The following is a 16654-nucleotide window of genomic DNA, read 5'->3' on the forward strand; positions in this document are numbered from 1 at the left end:
TGTCTGTCTGGTGCATCTTGCAGAGAGTCTGGGCTCCACAATTCAGGCAGGCTTTGTGTTCGACCACGTCAATACTTTATTGAATGTCAGCAGTCAAGAGAGGCTAGGAAGCAAGGGTGCCAGCCTTCCCCTAGGGATGGAGACCTGCTTCTCCTTCAGGGTCAGGAGGAAATCGCACGGAGGCCTGGGAGCTAGGGTCCCCCATTGGCGCTTCCACTGGTGCTGACTGCGGGTGTCAGGACGTTTCCCGAGATTGGGGTCTTGAGAGGCAGGTGCTAGGATGCTGACCTGAGCTGGGATGCAGCGTCGGGGTTCCCGGACAGGGTCCCAACACGTCTGCCTGGCCTCGGCCACTGCCCCGAGGTTGGCAGGTGATCGCTGGAGTCCTGGGCTCTGGTGGCCCTTGCCTCCTCCTGTGGGGGAGGGGAGGGCAGAGCCCACTGCACTTCCCTGCTGTGCCCAGGCTGGGGTGACCTGTGGTGGGAGTCGTGCACCCGTGGGGCACGGCCAGTCCCCACGCGGACACAGTGTGTTCTCGTGGACTTCACCAGCTTTGGGTCAGAACTCAGGACGGCCCAAGGCCATGAGGCCTCCGACCTCTCAGTTCTCCTTCTGGTCATTGTGGGGTTGGGGTGCTTGTGTCGCTTCTGCTCCCCCGAGCCTGGTTTCAGGCCAACGGAGGTCCCTCTAGGTCAGTGACTTGTACCTCCTGGCGGGGGTGCGATCTTCTAAAAAGTCCAGAGTGAGGAGGCAGGGCACCGTGCTGGCTGCCCAGAGCCTCTCAGCCCCCAAGCTCTTCTCCAGAGGCCTTGGGGAATTGACGTTGCGCATCGAGGAGGCAGTCAGCGGGGCCCAGGCGTGTGCAGGGCCCTTGGGCTGCGGGCTCTGCATTGGCCCGCAGGTGTCTCGACTGGGCCGGTCCAAGCACACAAAGAGGCAGGAGCTCCGGAGGCTCCAGGGCAGGAAGGGTGTCCCGGGTCCTAAGGGTTCCTCCTTCCTGGGCTGGGGTGTCCTCATCCCAGGAGACCTAGACACATTTTGGGGCCTGGTCTGGGGTGTGGCCACAGGTGTGGCCCTGGCAGTGGCTGAAGGAAAAGGGGCCCACGGTTGTGGCCTCAAGGCCATGTCCACAGGCCCCCTACACACACCCCCCTGGTGTCCTGGGAGGTTGGGGAGGGAACTGCATCGCTGCTGGGGCAGCCGCGACAGAACCGGGGTGCCAGGGGCTCCCGGCAGCAGGGGTGCAGCCAAGCGCTGCGTCGACCTTCCCTCCCGCAGCTGCTGCTCGGCCTTGATCACAGCCTGGCGTGGAAGGGGTCCCGGCTGCTCAGCATGTGTGGCTGGGACTGAGGAGGCCAGCCTGACTGCTCCGGAGAGCGTCTCCAGGGTAGGAGAGCGGAAGAGGGCCGTCAGGACTGGGGACCCGTGCTCCTGGCCCAGGGGCATCTTGGGGAACTCCTCAGGGCCGGCTGCAAAGAGGCAGACTGGGTCAGCGTCTCCAGTAGGCTGCTTGTGCCCAGCAGGCTCTGTATCCAGGCTGTGCTCCCGGCTCCCTGGGTGTCCACCCCGGCCTGCCCCTCACAGCTAATCCAGGCCGCGCATGCCCTGCCCCCACAGGGAGCACCCCGATGCACAGGCCGGGCCTGGGTTCCCCGAGGTTGGAGCAGAAGAACAGAGGGACAAAGACAAAGAGGAGGCCCCTCGGATACTGGGTCCACTGTGAGCTGCCCCAGGAGGGTGAGGCTGGAGGGGCTGGGGACTGGAGCCCACCTGGCGGGGGCAGGTCACACTTCTTCCGTCGGAGATGGGCCATGGAGGCCCGAAGGTGTCTGAGGACGGCCTCATCCTCCAGGGCCCAGGGCTGGGCCAGGGTGTCTTGAAGGAAGCCCTGCAGCCCTTCCAGGGGCAGCTTCAGGAGGTGTTCTGGGCAACGGGTGTGAGTCAGAGCAGAGGGGCGCCTCCCTACCATCCTAGGATCCTGCCCGGGGACGGCGGTTGGGCGTCCCGCTGTTCCCAGGAGCACCACGTGCAGAGCCTCGCAGGAGAGGCCCCGTGGCCCCTGCTCCTCTGCAGGGCAGCCCCCAAGCCACCAGCCAGCCAGTGTCCCTCCACCAAGGCCAGCCTGCTCCTCGCTCCTGGGAGGAGTGGGCCATCTCCCCGGCCCCCGAAACCTGCATCAGACACCCCTGGGCTCCCGCGGGGTCCCTTACTGCGGTGTAGCCTGAGGACGGTGTAGGCCATAGCTGTGAGGACGCGCTCTCCGTCCAGGATGTAGGCGTCCCAGAGCTTCAGGGTGAGCGCGATTGGGGTCTGCGGGTGAGCAGGTGGGGGGAGCAGCCTCAGTTAGTCCCAGGGGTTCTCCGCCTGTGTGAAGGCCTCCCGTCTGCCCTGCCCCTGCCATCCCGTCGCCCTGGCTGCGTCGGACGGGGCTCTGCAACCCGTCCCGTGGGTGTCCTCCTCCTGGGGAAGATGGGCTCCAGACAGCCTTGGGCGGGAAGGGACTGGCCAGTAGGACACCCAGAAATGCGGGGCCACAGACTCTGCTCCACTCTCGGTGCCCACACACCCGGACAGGACTGCAGGTTAGCCGCAGATTGGGCAGAGGACCCGTCAGCTCCCAGGCTGAACTGGCCTTCCTGGGGAGGCGGAGACGGACAGCGCCGGTCCCCAGAACCTCGTCCAAGGGCCCCGTTCGAGGCTGCAGGATGGGTCTGGACCAAGAGCCTCAGGCTCAGGCCCTTCGGGGTCGGGCCTGGCTGGTCTGGAACATGAGGCTGAGCTTGGGCTTCCCCTGGGCCCCGAGCCAGGAGCAGGTCAGGGAACAGGTTTGCCTGAGGGTCTTACCCGGCCGATGAAACATTGCAGAAACCACTTGGTGGTGTACAGCCCCGCGCTCATCCCTTGCTCGTCCTGGCAGAGGGACACAAGGTGCTCGGGGCCCAGCTGGCAGCCTCACGCCACACCAGCAGCCAGGTGGATACACCCCACTTCCCCGCTCGGTCCCGAGGGCGCCCTGGGCCCAGCAGGAGACAGAGCAGGACACCGGGCTCTGGGCAGCATGGGCAGGGTTCTGCGGGTCCCATACCCCTGCCCCGGGTGGTGAGGGCTGGGCTTCCGGGGAGCGTCTATTCACCAGATGTTTCTTCAGGCCTTTGAGCTCCTTCTCCATGATGATGTCATGATGCCGCTGGAAACGGGCCAGCTTTGGGAATCCCGGAGCGAAGAACCCTGAGAAGGCCCCAGTCACCCCCACCATCAGAGTCTTGTCCCCCACCAGGTGGGTGTTGACTCTGCCAGGGGGCTCCGCTCCCAAACCCTGACTGGAGTGTGTGGCCATAGCCCTCCCAGCCCTGGTTGTGCCCGCTGGTCCACAAACGCAGCAGAGCCGTCCAGGCCTGGTGGCTGGGCCAGAGGACCCTCCTCCTCCCAGAGACCGAGCTGAGTGAGTAGCCAGGCTTTGTACCAGGGCCGTCGGACCCAGCACACTTCCTGCGGTGGTCACAGCAGGGGCAAGGGGGTTAGCAGCCCTGAGGGGCAGAATGAGACTCCCACAGGGAGGGTGATGGTGTTGCGTAGGCCCAAATCCTGGGCTTGGGTGCTGGACTGAGGGTCCAGGGAGCGGGACATGCCACCGTCAGGTCTTCGTCTGGCCGTGGGCTGCCGGGGGACCCGGCAGGCAAGGCGGCTCCCAGACAGGGTGCTGAAGGCCCCGTAGGAAGGCGAGAACGGTCTGCAAACGCTGGGGCCAGTAATCATGGCTACAATCGCCCTGAGGAGGCCGTGCCGTTTCCTGGTGGGGAGGTGGGCTGGCTGGGGTTCCCAGCCGCCCCACTGCTCTGCTGCCCTGCAGGGAGGAAGTCCTGAGTTGCAGGTCCCGCCCAGGTGCTCTGCAGGCCCCCTACCGTGCATGGCGTGGGTCTCCAAGCTCATCAGCTGGGCCAGGGCCCAGAAGGCGTCTTCCTCACCCAGGAACATCAGGAGGAGTCCCACAATGTCGCTCATCCCCTGACAGTAGCCCACCTCCTGCAAGAGCCAGACCCCATGGAATGGGGCCACCTCGCTGGGGGAAGGTCATGACAAGGGAACCAACCTCCCCACCCAGGTCCCGAACTTCCCACGGGCTCTTCAGGATCCAGCCCTGATCGTTAGTACCATAGCAGTGCAGGCCAGAGCCCCCGGGCACCCAGCGCTCAGGGACTCAGGGTCCTTCCCTCCCCCGCACTGAGGTCTGCACCCCAGCCCGGCCTCAGTCCTAGGGTGTAGGGCCCCTCGCTTGTGTCTCTGGGGCCATGGGAACTGGAGTCCCAACTAGGAGTTCCGCCTGCTCAGGCATCCTGGAGACAAAGGGCACCTGCAGGGCAGGAGGGCTGGCGGCAGGGACACTCACGGGGTTGTAGACTGAATAGGCCAGGAGGACGTGGAACAGGGCTCGCTGCCTGGGGACAGGGAGAGCAGAGTGGGTGGCTTTGTCTGACCAAGCCGCATGGGAGGCACCCCCCGTCCCCCCGTCCGGAGCAGAGTGCAGCCTCAGAGGACCCGCGGTCTTCAGCCAGGCTAGGGGGGGGACACTTGCGGAGGCGGATACGGTTGGTGATCCGGGACCCAGGCGGGGCCGGGTGGCATTTGGGGGTTCACGGTCCTGGCTATCTTTACACTGTCCACTGTGGAAAGTACAATGCCAGTCCACGCAGAAACACACCCAGCGGGCGGTCCCCTTGAGCGTGTGCCCCTAGTCCGTCCATGTGTGTCCTCGCCCGGCCGAGTCTGTGCTGCCAGTCCCCCAGCTCCCCGTAGTGCCCCCTGCCGTGACCCCACACTCTGGCTCGGCTCCCCTCCTACGTGCTCCACGCCAACCTTTGGGTTCCGCTCACATGGATCCCCGCCAGGCCCTGGCTCCATGCCCTCCCCATCGCAGCAGCCCCGGGGTGCGGGTAGGGACCCCTGGGTCCTCCCTCCCACGTTCACCATGTGGCTGAGACCACATTTGCTGCCATTCCTCTCAGTCTCCTCAGCGACCCTGTGTCCTCCACCCAGAAGCCCCCTGGGTCGCGCCGGACCCCCCGAGGAGCTCCCGTACCCCAGAGCCCTGCTTGTCCCCCAGCCTCACCTGACGCCATAGCGGTCCCGGAACATGATGTGGTTTCGGAAGGTCCGGTTCACGTCCAGGTCGATTTGTCTGATGTCTTTGCAGGATAGTTGGGCCCGCTCCTTCATTTTCTGGGGGCAGAACCGGGGAGGAGGAGCCAGCATCAGCACACAGATCCCCAACTGCCACCAACGGCCCCTGAAGGAGAGAGTGTCCCCTGCCGCCTTGGGCCGTGTCCTGAGGACACCTCCTTCCTTCCGTGTTCTCTGAGGCGGCCCCCCCCGCCCCTGGAGCCCAATGTGCCCAGGATGCCTGCATCAGGGATCGTGTGCATAGGCCTGGGGGCCGAGGGCACTACCAAGGGTCAGCGTTTGGGTCTTACCCTCCCCGCACCGAACCCTGTCCTCCAGGATGGAGCTCCAGCTAGGGCCCAGACTAGCCTCTCCCCACGGGGTTTCCGTGGCTCTTGTCCAGGCCTCCTCCCAGGGCCACCCCTCTGCTGAGGGCACAAGGGCTTACCTCATACAGCCCCTGGTGGGTGGACTTGACCTTTGGAATATCGAGCAGCAGGGCCCACACCTGACCCCTCACCTGGGGAGGGACCCCTTTATAGAGGCGCCGACGCATCTGCAGGAGAGAAGGTAGTGCCTGGACCCAGAACCGGGCCCGCCCCGCCAGGCCTGGGAGCAAGAGGCATCCGGATGCTTTTGGCTTTGGCTCCGTGGCGTCCCCGAGAGGCTGGGTCTCCTTGGAGCTTGGCCCCGTCTCCCATGAGGAGGAGGGCACTGGGCCCTGACCCGTGGCTTCCTCTGCTGTCGGCTTGGAACTAGAGAGGCTGGGGCTATGCCAGCAGACTCCCCCCAGACAGGGGCACTCCGGTGGGGTCGGGGTCCCTGGGAGGCAGGGGATGTTACCCCCACCCCCATGGGACAGATGCCATCTGCGGGCCCACAGCACCCACCTTCTCGCTGGGCCCGTAGTGGTCCCAGTTGCCTAGCATTTTCACCCACTTGTCGGCCCTGCGGGTCTCCTGGCGATGTTGCTGGAACAGGAAAAGTGGGGCAGTGGATAAGCCACACAGAGCTGGATACCGGCCCATATGCAGCGTCCAGAAGACCTGGGGGCTGGGACTGTGCTGGGAACAGACTCAGAGGGGATTGAGAGGCAAAGGGCCGTCCAACGGACCCCGTCTCCGGGGCTCAGGTGGGTTCCTGGCCACGTGTGGATTCCTGGGACAGGGATTTTGGTGTCCTAGCCCTGGGAACAGCTTTGGGGACTGGGTCTGCTGTCACTGGCCCCATGTCCACCCACTGTTTCCTGCACATGACCCAAGAGAGGCTCATACCTTGGCCTCTCGGGGGCTGAGGGCGGGCAGCTCCTTCTCCCTGGAAGGCAAGAGAAGCAGAGTCCTGAGCACCAGGCCCCCCACCCCAGAGCCCCAAAAACCCGGGAGGGGAGGCCTGACCCTAGGGAGGGCAGGGGCTGCCAGCTGCCTGTGGCTCAGGTGGGGGCAGCAGCATCCCGCCTGGGGCATGAGAAGGTTGCTGCTGCCAGGTGGGCTGGGCTGGTGTCCCTCAGTTGTCCCCCAGAGGGACCTGCTCCTAAAGTGGGATGGGCCACTCCTAGTCACTCCTGCCTGGGTGTCCCCGTGACCATCAGTCTGAGGATACCACGTGCTCACGGGTCCTGTGTGCCCAGTGTCTAGCCTGCCACTCACACAGTGTCCATCACCCTGCTGTCCCGACTCCACCCCTCTTGCTGGTCACTTCGGCCACTCTGGCCCCTTGTCTTGTCAGAGCCACGGGCACGACCCCACCCTCCCACCGATCTCCACAGCCACCGGTCACTGGGCGGCGAGCAGGGTCTGAGGACCTGTGAGTAGCATGGCGACCAAACGTGGAGTCTCCGGCCACGGTGAGGTCTCGCGGGGCCCCTCGGCCTAACAGCTTTCATCCCTCATAGTAAGGCCATTGTGCCGACCCCTGTCCTGGTTCCTCCCTCTAGGACAGTCTCCTGTCCCTCTCCGTGCCCCTCGCCCTTGTGGGTCGGCCCCTCCCTCCGCTGCCCATCACCCCTCCCTGACCTGGCCTTGTCCCTGGCATCATTCTGCCAAACCCCAGAAGCCTTCAGGAGCTGTGGCGGGCCTGGCATGGGGGTGTGACCGAGGGTACCCCTCAGCCCTCACCCCAGACCATACCACCCTCCCACGGAAGGACGCCACTGTTCCAGAGCCCCTCACCCTCTGTAGTTCCAGCTGAACTCACTGGATGCACAGAGAGAATGCAGAGGGCAGGCCCTGGGCCTCCCTAGAACAGGCATGGACGCCTCTCATTGGGGTGCCCACGGGCCCAGCCCATGTCCCAGCTCCATTTCTGCCACAAAATGGTCTGCCTCCCGGGTCACCAAGCTCCAGCCAGAGCAGAGTCTGGCCCTCAGAGGGCTGCAGGGAGCGAGGCCCTGAGCTAGGGACATGGGTCCTGCCTCCACAGAGAGAAGTGCCTGTCAATGCATTCTGCCCCTGAGCTGGACGGAGGAGGGCCCCGGGACTCACTGCAGGAAGCCGTGATGGTCCGTGAGCCTGCACAGGGAGAGGTCAGCACTTTCCCCGGCGTCCCCTGGAGACCCCGCTGGGCGTGCCTGAAACAGAGAGGGTTCGTGGTGGGGGTCCCGTCTGAGCCAGGGGCAGGGAGGAAGGAGGGAGCAGAATGGCTCCCCTCACCCCTGAATCCTCAGGGAGCCCAGGACCCTCAGAAAACGGGCAGCATGAGAGCCTGGCCGTGTTGGCTCTGGAGCAGGCTGACAGGGTGCCTGCGTCTGTCTGTGATGCCCCGCTTTGGTCTCCTCTACGGGACTGCGGCTCTGGTCCCTGCCTGGGGCATAGGTGCTCTCGCTGCTGACGGCTCCCTTGGGGCCAGACCTGTTCCTACACGCCTAGGACCCCACCTGGATCTCCTGAGCACCCGCTGTCTGCGATCCCAGCTTGGGCCACCTGAGCTCCTGCCACCTATCATCCTTGCCTCTAACTCATTGACAATGGACACCTAGGATCCCTGATGAACCCTCAGCTGCTTCACAATGCCCGGGACCCTCCCCACGTCGCACTTGTTCCCGAAGACTCTGGTCTTTGTCTGGGCTGAAGGGGCCCATCCTGTGCTCGGTCCCCATCCCTGCAATGAGGGTCCGGCAAGTCGATGGGTCCCCTCTGGGCCTCACCTGGGTGTAATTGGCAAGGATGTGGGCCCGTTCCAAGGCTATCAGCGTCTCCAGGTCCTGGTTCATGGTGCTGCTAACCAAAAACATCCCGAGGAGACCCTGCATCAGAACTCCAGGGAACCAAGGCGTGTGCTCGCAGCAGGCAGATCCCCAGTCTGTCTGAGCCCAGAGTGGAGAGAAGCCTGGGGCTCCAAGGGCCATGCTGGGTCGACGGATCCCACGCGGGCACTGCCTCCCCGGGACCCTCCTGCCTCCAGACTCCCTTCCCAGCCACCGTCCCCAGCACGTGGTCACAGTGAGAGCACGGTCCCTTCACCCCGTACCCAGGAGCAAATGGGGGTCCAGGTTTCTCCGGGGATTGCTGACCTGAGCTTGGGGTGGCGTAGCCGAGCCCGGGGCCGACAGCTCGAGGCTGGATGGAATGGCCGGCCAGCGAGTGTCCCTGTGGGCTTGGGGGGGATCGACTGTGACTCAGATGTGACAAGCTCATTGCAAACATGGAAAAGTCCGTGAGCGGGACGTCCCCTCATAAACACATGCCAGCAAGATTCTGAACAGGCTCCCCAACTGGCAGCCTGGGTTTTGGGAATTGCCCAAAGAGGGGCAGAGGGGAGAGCAGGAGGGACTCTGTCCTCCCTGGAGTGGAGGGGCTTGCGGGCTTTCTGCCCAGGAGCTGGGACCTGGACAGCAGCGGGGGCAGCCCACCCTCCAGGGGGATGTGGAAAGGCTGCCCTCGCCGGCTCACGGTCTGCGCTTGGGGTCCGGGAGTCTCGGCCACAGCCGTGGAGGCCCGTGCTACTCCCCCTGAGCCTATAGGCCCCATAGTGGCCTGAAGGGAGCAGCTCACACTCACCTGTGACCTGTCGCTGTGGGAGCTGCGCCTGTGGTCTACACGGGGTTCGTGGGGGGAGCGCGTCAGTGAACGTGTGGCAGAGCCGGGAACAGAGAGCGGGAGCGTCTCCAGCTGCCGGCAGACACAGAGCACAGTGTGCGCCAGGCAGCGGCGGAACCCTGAGGCGCCACCGTTCCGTCCACGGTGGGTCTCATGTCATAGGTGCGGGTCAGCGGGGTTCCGTCTGCACTGAGCCCTTCCCCCTGCAGCTCTCACTCTCCGGGAGGGTCTTGGTACCAGGCATGGTGGGAAGGGGAGGTTTGGTGCCCTCCCACCATCCTGTGCTCCTATGCGGGGGCCCTTGGAGCAACCCCCTGCTTCGTCGACAGGTTTACGAATGTGCTCTTAACCCATGGGTTGCCAGCGTGCGTTCTGTCCTCGAGCACATTGGAGGGGTTCCTGGGGGGCTTGGTCGTGTGACGGTCCCCCTCTAGATATTCGCTCAGGACATGGACTGCCGGGTGGAGAGATGGACCCTGTGTTGGGTCCTGGATGCTGATGGGAGTCCGCGTCAGGGTCTCTCTCCCTCTCCCTCTGCCCTCCTTCTGCCTCAGCTCTCTCTCTCTCTCAAATAATTAAGAAATCAGTGGTTTTCAATACACATTGCAGACCATGGGAGGAATCGCTCTCATGTCTGCAGTGGTGCTGCCTCCTTGGAACGGCAGAATCATGGCCTTTCATGGACCCACGAGGATTTCTACAGGAAGCCCCTGGTCGTCCCTGTGTACTGCGGTGTTGTCAACACGTCATGGTAAATGCGTTTCAGGAGTGCCACTCAGTGATTCGACGGTTGTCCCCATTCATCTGCGCTCTGCAAGAGAAGTGTCCTCCCCTTCTGTCCCCATACCAAGTTTGGACCATCCCAGGACGAGGGACTGCATTCCCTACATTCACTGTGCTCGTTTCTGGGACTTCTTTAGCTTTGTACTGGAAGTTTAGAGCTCTCAAGAGTCTTCAGGTCTACTGCCCACCCTGCACCCACCACCCACGTTCCCTCCTGCAAATCCACCAATGCCATGCCCCACTTTCACTAGAGAAAGGACCCAAGGCGTTAGCATCTTAATAAATGCACAGAGTCTTGGACCAAAGTACAGCCTCCATTCTTGATAAAAACTCTCCACAGTGGAGGGAGAGAGGGAACATACCTCAATGTCCGATAAGCCATGTAGGAGCCCCCACAGCAAGTACCAGTCTCAATGGGGGGAAGCCGAGAGCTTTTCCCTTCAGGTCAGGAGCACGGCAGGGATGTCCATCCTCACCACAGCTGTCAACAGGGCATGACAAGTCCTACCCTCAGTAGTCAAACAACACAAATTCAAAGCATCCAAATTGGAAAAGAAGACATCAAACTCGTCCTCCTCCCAGATGAGTTCCTCTTCTTGAATTCCTATCTATGGACTACCTAAAAGTCTCCACCCCAGGATGGCTAGAACTCAACTGGGAACTGAGAAATTTGTAGGATCGACGACAGATGCACAGTCGTCAGTTGCTTCTCTCTGGGCTAACAAGGAGTGAAAGGGAAATGAAGGAATCCATCCCACTTACGACGACACCCAAACCCAGAAGATACGGAGGAATCAACCCAAGCAAGGAGGTAAAGGATCACTCTTCTGAACACAACAGAACACTGTAAAAGACATCAAGGAAGACACCGAGAAGGAGAAAAATATTCCGTGCTCATGGTTAGGAAGACATAGTATCATTAAAATGTCTACACTGCCCAGAGCATTCTCCCCACTCAATGGAATCCCTCTCAGTATACATTGGCCTGTTTTTCAGAGCTGGAATAAGCAAACCGAGTGTTTCTCGGGAATGAGCACAAACCCCAAATACCTAAAGGGAGGTGGAAAAAGAATACCGAAGCTGCTGGCATCCTTCTGGATTTCCAGAACTAGTCCACGGCCGTCAACATCAAGACAGTATGGGACCGGCACAAAACCGACACAGAGTTCATTGGAACAGAATAGAGAACCCCAAAGTAGACCCTCAACTCTATGGTCTGGTCATTGTCAACCAGCAGGCTAGTTAGTCAATGGAGAAACACAGTCCCTTCAGTAACTGGTGTTGGGAACATTGGAGAGCCACATGCAGAGAGGGAACCTGGACAGCTTTCTGGCACCACACCCAGAAATGGACTCAGCAGGGCTGAAAGACCTCCCCGTGACGCAGGAATCCAACCACAGCCCAGAGAAGCACGCAGCCGGCGACCGCTCAGACCTCAGTCTCAGCAGCTTGTCTCAGACACGCCTCCAAATGCAACGGAAACAAAAGCAAACAGGAACTATTGGGAATTCGTCAAGACTAAAAGCTTTTGCCTAGCAAGGGAAAGAGTTGATCAAGACAAGGACAGCCTCCTGAATGAGAGAGGAAATTTCCAGATGTTATATCAGTTAAAGGACAAGTGTCCAAAATCTGTAATGAGCTTATCAACCTGAACCACCCCCAATACATTGATGCAATGTGCAAAAGGCATGAACGTACAAGTGGAGATGTACAAGTGGTCAACAGAGACATGAAAATATAGTCAACATCACGTAGCATCAGGGAATTAGAAATCAGAGTGTCAATGAGACACCAGCTTTCCCTGGTTAGGATGGCTTAAATGAACAAGTCAGGAAACAAGAAATGTTGGAGAGGATGCAGAGAAATGGGACCCTCTACTCCATTGATGGGAATGTTGTCTGGGGCAGGACTCTGGAAGACAGGATGGCAGCTCCTCAGAAGGAGAGGAACGACAGAGCTACCCTCGAACCCACCCATGCACTACTCGGTAATCGCCTGAAGGATAGAAACGTGGTGCTGGGAAGGGACACGCACACCCCATAGTTACAGCAACTGTGTCCACAATATGCAAACGATGAAAAGAGCCCAGACATCGTCCATCAAGAGGGGAATGCATAAAGAAGCTGAGGGGGAGATACATATACACACACCATGGAATATTACTCAGTCATGAAAACAATGATTTCATGCACCAGCTGGGTGGCTCAGTTGAGTAAGCGTCTGCCTCTTGGGTAGACAGGATCCCAGGCTCCTGGGATCGAGTCCCACATCGGGATCCCCTGCTCAGCGGGGTGTCTGCTTCTCCCTCTCCCTCTGTTGTTTCCCGAGTTCATACTTGCTTGCCCTGTGTCACAAAATAAATCCAATATATTTTAAAAAACATAATGAATTCTTGGAATTTGCAACGGTGTGGATAGAAGTGCAGAGTATGAGGCTCAGCGAGGTCAATCAGTCAGAGTACGACCATGATCACGTGCTCTCACTCACGGTGGAATTTCAGAGACAGGAGAGAGGATCGTAGCAAATGGGAGGGAAACACAAAATAAGATAAAAACAAAGAGAGAGACAAAGCACAAGAGACTCCTGACTCTGAGAACAATAGGGATCCTGGAGGGGAGGCGGGGTGGGGATGGAGGTGACCTGGGTGTCATGGAAGACTGACGGACCACTGAAGACTCCCTCTGAAATGAGGAATACGTTCTATGGTCATTAATCAAATTGAAATATAATAGTTTCTTAAAAAGGACCTTTCCAGACATACTAAGGTTCCATGAGCTCATACAGTAGGGCCCTGATTCAATCTGACTGGTGTCCTTATGAGAAGACAAAGAGACACCAGGGGCGTGTGCACTCAGAGGGATGACCAGGGAGGACACAGGAGGAGCACGGCCATCCACACTCCAGGAGACAACCTCAGGAGGACCCTCCCTGCCCACGCCTGCAACCTGGTATTCAGCCCCCAGGACAGGGGGCTGTGAGTCTCTGTTGCGTGAGCTCCATGTGTGAGGGCTCATGTCCCTGGAGAAGGTGACCACACGCGGTCCTTACCTGGGCTGCAGAGGCAGAAGGCTCCCCCCTGAGACCCACACCCGTGATGTGTGTGCTTGCATCCAGGGTCATTTTGGGTGCTGGCCCTTCTGTAGGTCCCTGATGCAGCCCCTTCTTGAGCTCCCAGGAGCCCCCTTCATGGCCATTGCCCATCTTCACACGTACCGGGGATGTCTCCCCAAAGCCATCGAGAGAGAGAGGGCAGAGGTGATTTTGACAGGATGACTGCGGGTACGTTTTATTCGGAAGTGGGGTCCGAAGAGCCACGGACGTCAGGCCATTCTCTCAGGTTCGGCAGAGACGCTTTCAGCTCAACCCCAGTACGCTCCCATGCCACACACCCATTGGGAGAGCTCCTCCGGGGAGCAGCAGGCCAGGTGTTGGCCGCAGGGTCATTGTGGAAAGGGTCTGAGCGTGGGAGCGCGGGGCTCCAGCCACCCTCTTCTCTCTGGGATCGGGCATGTCCACCCAGCTCCCTCCACTCAGGGGCAAACCCCGAGACAAACCTGGCCCGGGGGTGCTCGTGGCTGCAGATGGAGGACGGGATTCCCTCTATGGGGAAGGGCGTGAAAGCCATTGCTGTGGGAGACCCAAGGGTGCTGGTCGCAGAGGACGGGGTCACAGACTTGCACCCTGAGCAGAGCCACTCTCCAGAGGGGCCTCGCTATCCCTGCGAGGGGGCGGGGGTTCACACCTTAGGCCAATTTGCAGCTGGGCGACATCCAGCCTGGCTCAGACCCCCAACCCCAACCTGGAGCACATGCTCAGCCCCTCCTCAGGCCCCAGAAGTGTTCCCGGCCTTCCCATGTGCAGCTTTGGACAGCCACATCCTTGTAGCACCCCTGCAGTCCTCCAACAAACACTGTCGGCAGGCTGGTTGGAGCCGAGGCTGTCGGGGCGGCCCTGGTGCAGGGCCCAGGTGCGTGCGTGGCGCTTGCGACCCGGGGTGGCCCTTTCAGAGGTGCAGAGGCCCTCGAGCTCCCTGCAGGTGACTGACCAGTGGAGGCCCTCAGCAGGCCCCAGACCGGTGAAGGGAGCAGACCTCTGTTTCTCTGGGAGCGCCCGGCCCAGCATGACCATCGAGGCACCGCCTCCTCCTGGGACCCTGTTCCCCACCATGAGGCCCAGACCTGTAACCTCGAGGCTGTAGATGAGACAGGGAACGGGCGTAGTCAGAGTTGTTCCTCCCCCTCCCGGTGCTAGCAGTCCTGTGCGGGGTTTTGGGCAATGGTGTGGTGGCCTTGACTCTCTGCCTCCACGTCCGAGCAGTGCCCACCCATCTATTTCCTGCAGCTGGCCGCTGCCCACAGCCTGAGCCTTGGCTGCTCGGTGTTCATCCAGCTGTAGAAAACCCTGCATGGGTGGCCCCCTGGGACATGACAGGCAGTCGTGGTCCAGGAGGTGGTAACTGGCTTCTGTCTCATGGTGGGCCTCTGTCTCCCGGTGGCCACAGCCACCCAGAGCTTCTCAGTGGCCCACGTCCCCACCTGGGGCCGCTGCTACCAACAGGGCACCTCGGTGACCCCGAGCACCCTGAGTTGTGCCCCGGCCCTCTGTGTGCACCTCAGGACTGAGGTCTGTGCTGATCTGGAGACAGAGCCCCCATGTGACTGGCTTCAGGAGGATGGGAGGCCTTCCACCTGCTCCTGGGCCTCGATGTGAGTGTCCAGCCTGAGCCTGGCCTTCCGGCGCTCCCAGTGGTGTTCCCCTGCCGGGACCTACCTGGTCTTCCACATGGCGGCTGTCCCTGTCTTCTTCTGGAGCCTGCCCTTCACGGTCACTAATCACGGGCTACAACAAGGATCCCCAAGCCTGGCCTGCCTAGTCCCCTTTCTCCAGTCCATTAGGCCGGGATGGCTGCTCCAGTCCTCTATGTCCTGGCTTTGCATCTCTGCAGGAGGTGGGGTCTGTGGTCCCTGGGGATCCTGCTGAGTGGGATGGAGAGGGGAAGGGAAGGGGCCCTCGGGTCCTGAGGCCGTGGCACGGGTGCTCTTCTGACCCAGGAAAGCTGTTTGTGCTCTATGGGATGCTGAGTCCCAATTGCTTCCTCTCCTGACGACCCCTTTCCCCCACCGCCCGGAAAAATCCCCGGAGACCAGATGGGAAAGAGTACAGCTAAAGGGGTCCTGCACCCCTCCGTCTGAGGTGGTGCCTCCATCGCTCCTGTGTATCCCTCCCATGTCCCAGATGACCTGCATCTATGTCTCCCTTCCCCTTAGCCTCCCCTTCCCCACCCCCCTTCCCTGGAGAGCCAGGAAAGATCCAGGACAGCATCGGAAGGGAGCCGTGTGAGGCTTGGTGACCTGAAATCCAGGCCAAAGCTGGGGTTCTCCAGCCTCTTCCAGCTTGTCCTGGATCCAGACTCAGGCAGCTCTCACACTCCACCTCAGCTCCTTGGCTCTCAGTCCACCTCACACACCGCCCCAGGTCTGTCCCAGGCATGACCCTCTCCCTCCATCCTGAGCACTAGGAACAAGTCATCAGCCCCTCTGTCCTGTGGCCAGAAAGTCAGTGGAGCCCCGTGACCCTCCTTGGGTTCCGTCCCTGCTGCTCCCAACCAGTGCTCTGGATCCGGCACAGCCCGACACCCTGGCCTCACCCCTGCTACGGTCCACCCGCCCAGGTTCCAAGGACACGGGCATGCTTTGGGATGGTGTCATCTCCCTGAGCAGGGCTCCAGCAAACCCCTGCCCTGCTCGACCCTGCAGCCCCCTCCACTGTGCCCACCCCAGTGACTGCTGAAAACTCCACTGGATTCACCCTTCCCTCCTTCGAGGCACCTCCCTGGCACCCTACTCAGGTGCCTACTCCTTTCAGGCTCTACCTGTCACTACAATTGTCATTGTAATTACGTTTTGTTAATGACTTATTGTGCATTAGCGTCTGTTTATTTTTAGTTCTTCTCCATGGAGGTGTGAGGCCATAGCAGGCCGGGTCTACCTGATTCAGTAGAGCCCACCTGGGCATCTCGTCTCCCTCTAGACAGGTCCTTATGGACTCCATCCCCAAATACAGTCACCCTGGGGGTGAGGGCATCAACATAGGAAGGTCCCGAGTCTGCCTTCCCATTCACAAGCTCAGTTTATGCTGGTGCTGGTTCATGGTGGAGGGGACAGTCAGGTGCCCTCGCGGTGGAGATGTGATGCCCCACGACCTATTCCAAGTGACATAGAATGTATTTTTACAAAGATATCGCTGTTTGCTTTTCAGAGGGAATTTAGAGGGGCACCTAGGTGGGCAATGGGTTGAGCTTCTGCCTTCAGCTCAGGTCATGATCCCAGTGTTCCCTGCTCAGTGCGGAGCCTGCTTCTCCCTCTCCCCCTGCCACTCCTCCTGCTTGTTCTCTCTCTCTGTCAAAGACATAAACAAAATCTGCACCCGCAGACAGTCTGTCCCTGCCAGGGTCATCCAGTTTCTCGAAGCAGAAAACAACTAGCCTGAAAGTCCCTGTGGAGATGCAAACCACCTGTGTCTCTCACCTGCTCTTTTCACGAAAATCATGTAGTTTGGGACACTCTCCCCCTGGCCTCATGATGCCAAGGCTAGGTACCAGACAACTAGGGACCAGAGATATAACCCAGATCTCACTGAAATTATTCAAACTATCCAATCCTAAGCCTGTTTGGCTCGCA

The 16654-nt window shown here is 60.6% G+C and overlaps 1 protein-coding gene across 1 annotated transcript in view; it reads right to left on the bottom strand.

The window, feature by feature from the left end:
• Positions 1-687: 687 nt before the first annotated feature.
• Positions 688-16654, bottom strand: part of LOC309853924 (USP6 N-terminal-like protein) — a gene marked incomplete at its 3' end in the record, with an annotated part of 48506 nt that continues 32539 nt past the window's right edge. Inside the window, exons 3-13 of the mRNA XM_082712527.1 lie at positions 6432-6471; positions 6048-6128; positions 5606-5713; positions 5108-5217; positions 4388-4436; positions 3903-4023; positions 3134-3228; positions 2845-2910; positions 2211-2310; positions 1771-1923; positions 688-1469 (exon numbers count right to left, since the gene is read on the bottom strand). Coding sequence (XP_082568653.1) covers positions 688-1469; positions 1771-1923; positions 2211-2310; positions 2845-2910; positions 3134-3228; positions 3903-4023; positions 4388-4436; positions 5108-5217; positions 5606-5713; positions 6048-6086 — 1623 coding nt within the window. The 5' untranslated portion in view covers positions 6087-6128; positions 6432-6471. The remainder of the gene's footprint in view (positions 1470-1770; positions 1924-2210; positions 2311-2844; positions 2911-3133; positions 3229-3902; positions 4024-4387; positions 4437-5107; positions 5218-5605; positions 5714-6047; positions 6129-6431; positions 6472-16654) is intronic.

The sequence above is a fragment of the Mustela nivalis genome (genome assembly GCF_964662115.1).
Source record: "Mustela nivalis genome assembly, chromosome: 18".
Taxonomy (NCBI): domain Eukaryota; kingdom Metazoa; phylum Chordata; class Mammalia; order Carnivora; family Mustelidae; genus Mustela; species Mustela nivalis.